A 5480-nucleotide genomic window follows, 5' to 3' on the forward strand; every position below is an offset into this window, starting at 1 on the left:
CATACCTACAGAAAACCCCTAACCCATATCTCCTAGCTCCCTATCCAGATGCCTCTTGAACACTGCCAGGGATGGCGACTCCACCACCTCCCCGGCCATTCCAGTGCCTGACCATTCTCTGAGAGAAAAAGTTCCTTCTTATGTCCAATCTAAATCTCCTCATCTGATACAATTTGTAGCCACTTCCTCGGGCCCTGTTTGTTGCCTGGGAGAAGAGACCATGCCCCTTCTGGTCACAACCTCACTTCAGGAAGTTGTAGAGTGCAATGAGGTCTCCTCTGAGCCTCCTCTTCTCCAGACTGAACAAACCCAGCTGCCTCTGCTGCTCCTTATAAGACTTGTGCTCCAGACCCCTCACAAGTTTTGTTGCCCTTCTCTGGACATGTTCCAGGGCCTCAATGTCTTTCTTGTACTGAGGAGCCCAAACCTGAACACAGAACTCAAGATGCGGCCTCACCAGTGCTGAGTACAGGGGGATGATCACCTCTCTGCTCCTGTTAGCCACACTCTTTCTAATACAGGCCAGGATGCCACTGGCCCTCTTGGCCACCTGGGCACACTGCTGGCTTGTGTTCAGCTGAGCATCGACCAACACCCCCAGGTCCCTTTCCTCTTCACAGCCATCCAGCCACTCTGCTCCAAACCTATAGCGCTGCATGGGGTTATTGTGGCCAAAGTGCAGGACCCGGCACTTGGCCTTGTTGCACCTCATCCCAATCATCTCATCCCAGTGATCCTGCTTATCTAGACCCCTCTGAAGGGCCTCCCTACCCTCAGCAGATTGACACCACCTCCAACTTGGCACCACCTGCAAACTTACTGAGGGTACACACAATCCCCTCCTCTAGGTCATCAACAAAGATACTAAACAAGATGGGCCCCTGTACCGACCCCCGGGGACACCACTTGTAACGGGTTGCCAGCTGGACTTAACTCCATTAATCACTACCTGTTGGGCACAGCCCTCTAGCCAGTTCTTTACCCAAGGGTGGGTATACCTGTCCAGGCCACGGGCAGCCAGTTTCCCCAGGAGAATACTGTGAGAGACAGTGTCAAAGGTTTTGCTGAAGTCTAGGTAGACTAAATCAACAGCCTTCCTCTTGTCTTCCAGTCTGGTCCCCCAGTTGTAGAAGGAGATGAGGTTGGGCGAGCAAAACCTGCCTTTCATGAACCTATGCTGTCTAGGCCTGATCTCCTGGATGCCACGTACAAGCTGCGTGATCTCACCCAAGATGATTTGTTCTGTAACTTTCCCTGGTACCGAGGTCAGGCTGACAGGCCTGTAGTTCCCCAGATCCTCCTTACGGCCCTTCTTGTAGATGGGAATCACACCGGCAAGTCTCCAACCTTCTGGGACCTCTCCAGACAACCAGGAATGCTGGTAGATGGCAGAGAGCAAGCTCGGCAATCACCCCCGCTAGCTCCTCCAGCAACCAAGGGTGGAGCCCATCTGGTCCCATGGACTTGTGACAGTCCAGCTGGAAGAGGAGCTTTTTGTCTCCACCTGAATCGCTAGGGGAGTATTGTGCGTTCCATCCCAGACTTCCAGATAAGGGCATAAAGTGCCCTGAGGATAACTGATCTGCCTGTTAAAGGCGGATTTAAAGAAGGCATTGAGGACCTCAGCCTTCTTATCCTCAGTAGTCACATTCCCCGCTCCATCAGCTAAAGGATGGACATTTTCCCTGGTTCTTGTCTTACCACTGATACATTTGTAAAAGGATTTCTTGTCCTCTTTTACTGCAGTGGCCAATCGGAGCTCAAGTTGGGCTTTTGCCTTCCTAACTTCCTCCCTGCATATCTTAGCAACTTCCTTGTAATCTCCCCAAGTAGCCTGTCCTTTCTTCCAGAGGACGTAGATTCTCTTTGTCTTCCCGAGTCTCAACAATTGTTCCCAGTTCATCCACACTGGTCTTCTTCCCCTATGGCTCACCTAATGGCATTCAGGGACAGCCTGTTCTTGTGCCTTTAGGATTTCCATCTTGAGGAGTGTCCAGGCTTCCTGGACCCCTCTACCCATAAGGAGCGACTCCCAAGGGACCCGTGCTACAAATGTCCTGAACAGGTCAAAGTCCGCCCTCTTCAAGTTCAGGATAGTGGTTTTGCTAGTCACCCTTCTGACATCTCCAAGAATAGAGAATTCTACCATTTCATGGTCGCTCTGCCCAAGACAGTCCTCAACCTTCTCAACTCCTACCAGTCCTTCACTGTTAGTGAAGAGCAGGTCTAGCAAGGTATCACCCCTGCTAGGCTCTTGTACCAGCTGTATACGGAAGCTATCTTCCATACACTCTAGAAACCTCTTGCACTGCTTCCTCTGCTCTTTATTATATTCCCAGCATATATCAGGGAAGTTGAAGTCTCCCAAGAGAATGAGTGCTGGCGATCGTGTGACTTCAGTGAGCTGCTCATAGAATGCCTCACCCATCAATTCATCCTGATGAGGTGGTCTATAAGAGACCTTCAGCAAGATGTCACCCCTGCAGGCCTTCCCCCTGATCCTTACCCACATGGACTCGTCTTTATCATTCCGAAGCCCAAGCTCTTCAACATCAAAACTCTACTATAGAGGGCCACACCACCACCCTTTCTTCCTCATCTATCCCTTCTGAAGAGCTTGTAACCATCCATCACAGCACTCTAGTCACAGCAGTGATCCCACCATGGATCGGTAATAGCAACTAGGTCATGGTTTGCCAGATGCACAGTTGCTTCCATCTCCTCCTGCTTGTTAGCCAAGCTGCGTGCATTGGTGTAGACGCACTTCAGCTGGGGCATCTGCCTCACTCCCAGCTCAAGCAGCATTCCCCTAGGCTCATCTCTGGTGAGCCCTGTTTTGTCCCCTCCCCCATGGTAGCTAGTTTAAAGCTCTTTCGATAAGCCCTGCTGTCTTCTGTGCTAGGATTCGTTTCCCCCTTTGAGATAGTTGGGTTCCATTCATGGATAACAGGCCGGTGGCCAAGTAAACTGCCCTGTGATCAAAGAACCCAAAGTTTCTGGCCCAGCACCAGCCTCTGATCGAATTATTCTTTGCTCGTGCTTTCCAAGCCTGCTCCATGTCCCTCACTGCCCCTGAAGGTATAGAACAATAAAATCACTTTTGCTCCCGCTTTTTGAACTAAATGGCCTAAACTCCTGAAATCTCTTTTCATAGTTTGTAGGCTTCTCTAAGAAATTTCACCATTGTTCACCTGAACTATGAGTAGTGGAAAATAATCAGTGGACCTAACCAGCTTTGGGAGTTTCCTCGTTATGTCCCTGACCTGATGCCAGGAAGGCAGCAGACTTCCTGACGGCTTGGGTCCAGTCTGCATATGGAGCCCTCTATTCCTCTGAGAAGGGAGTCACCCACCACGACCACCCTTCTTTCTTTCATGACAGAGGAAGTCTCAAGGCATGGTGGTGACTGCCTTGCATCAGGCTCCCTCCTAGGCAGATCCTCCATTGCCTCCCCACTCATATCTCCTTCAATTTCCAGTGTCTCAAACCTGTTGCTTAGAGGGAGCTGGGGAAGAGGGCTAGGCAGGCAGGGGGGGCTCCTGTGATATCAAGTTGGGACTGTCTTCCAACCCTCCTCATCAGTCAGGTCTGTCTGACTGTGACAGAGCAGGGAGTCAACCACTTTTCTGGGGGTATCTGCCTGGCACCCTTTCCTCGGGGATGCCAGTGAATCACTCCACCAGTCCATCTCCTGATCACACTCCCTGATGGTTCTGCTGGCACCTCATGTCAGAGCTTTAATTGAGAGCCTATTGAGATCCTACAGCATGTTCAGTGTTTCTGATGGCGTTTATCTATTTGATGGTGTTTCAGGTAGTTCTGGGGAGCCCCACTGGGAGGCTGTGCTCATTGATAAGAGAACAGACAGGAAATGTCAACTTGTCACAGGGTTTACAGTGTCCTCCAAACCAAAAGATGAACCTTCAGTGTGAATGAACAAGCTTTTATTCAAAAGGAATCTTAGTGGCAATGCTGACCAAATATATCATTGTGAAAGATCCTTTGGGAAAACTGTCCACGTTTCTACACCTTTGCCTTTTCACTTTCTACTCTTCTACTCCACAGTTTTCTCATGGCATTCTTTACTTCTTTATTTCTCAGTGTGTAGATGAGGGGGTTTAGCATGGGGGCAATTAGGGTGTAAAATAGTGCCATGACCTTGTCCTCTGAGAGATCACAGGATGGGCGTATGTAGGTGAATGTGCACGGCCCGAAGAACAGAACCACCACAGTGATGTGGGACCCACAGGTGGAGAGGGCCTTGTGCTGTCCTTCGGATGTGTGACTTCTCAAGGAGACCAGGATCACCACGTAAGACACAACCAAAATGAAGAAAGAGCTCAGTGGTATCATCCCACTGTTGGCAATGACAATGATGCTGACGGCGTAGGTGTCAGCGCAGGCCAGCCGTAGCAGGGGATGGACATCGCAGAAGTAGTGGTCAACTTTGTTGGGGCCACAGAAGGGGAGCCGAGCGGTCAGAAGAACCTGCACAATGGAGTGCGCACAGCCTCCCAGCCATGAGCCCACCACCATGCGGCTGCACGTGCGCCTAGTCATGAGCGTGGTGTAGTGGAGAGGTCTGCAGATGGCTGTGTAGCGATCATAGGCCATCGCTGTGAGGATGAAGATCTCTGTGCAGCCAAAGAAGTGGACCCCAAAGAGCTGTGCTATGCAGCCCACAAAGGAGATGGTTTTGCTTTTGACAAGGAAGTCAGCAATCAATTTGGGAGCTGTGACAGAGGAGTAACAGATGTCTACAAAGGACAAGTAGCAGAGGAAGAAGTACATGGGGGAGTTCAGATGTTGGCTGCTAATCACGGTAACAATAATGAGCAGATTTCCCACCACGTTAATTGTATAGAAGCAAAGAAACATCACAAAGTACAGTCCCTGCACACCTTGGCTCTCAGAGAGGCCGATGAGAATGAACTCCTTCACACCACTTGCATTCACCGCATTGGTCACTTGGGTAGCCATACTCGACACACAGCCTGTGCACATGCAAAAGCAAGGACATGTTATTTGACATCATCACCATCATCACTGTGTGCCCCCGGTGGCGCACGGTGTTAGAACCACCGCTTGCAACCCTGGAGGGCCCGGGTTCGAATCCCCCTTGTGGCGCAAGTGGTACAAGTGCTGCTCTGCTACACTAGAGGGCTCGAATCCCGGGAGTTGGACTCGATGATCTCTAAGGTCCCTTCCAACTCGCACGATACTATGATACTATGATGATCATCATCATCATAATTAATTCTGTACCAGAAACTGGGAAGCACATAGGATTACTATTAACCCTACGAAAGGATTGCTTTCCCCATCTTTTCCCCCTGGGTATTTCATTCTCCTTGAGTGAAACTTTGGCCATGGCTGTCACGTGCTCCTTCATCCTGGTTCTTTGGGTTGTGAAGGACTGAGCCTACAGCCACTGTGCTGTGAAGGACAGTGAGAGGCACAACAAAGGCGCAGAGCAGGAT

The 5480-nt window shown here is 50.4% G+C and overlaps 1 protein-coding gene across 1 annotated transcript; it reads right to left on the reverse strand.

The window, feature by feature from the left end:
• Window positions 1–4023: 4023 nt before the first annotated feature.
• LOC140264907 (olfactory receptor 4S2-like) lies at window positions 4024–4980 on the reverse strand. Its single transcript, XM_072360804.1, has one exon. It carries the CDS (start codon window positions 4978–4980, stop codon window positions 4024–4026), a length of 957 nt encoding a protein of 318 aa, XP_072216905.1.
• Window positions 4981–5480: the final 500 nt, after the last annotated feature.

Source organism: Excalfactoria chinensis, unplaced genomic scaffold (genome assembly GCF_039878825.1).
Source record: "Excalfactoria chinensis isolate bCotChi1 unplaced genomic scaffold, bCotChi1.hap2 Scaffold_341, whole genome shotgun sequence".
NCBI lineage: Eukaryota > Metazoa > Chordata > Aves > Galliformes > Phasianidae > Excalfactoria > Excalfactoria chinensis.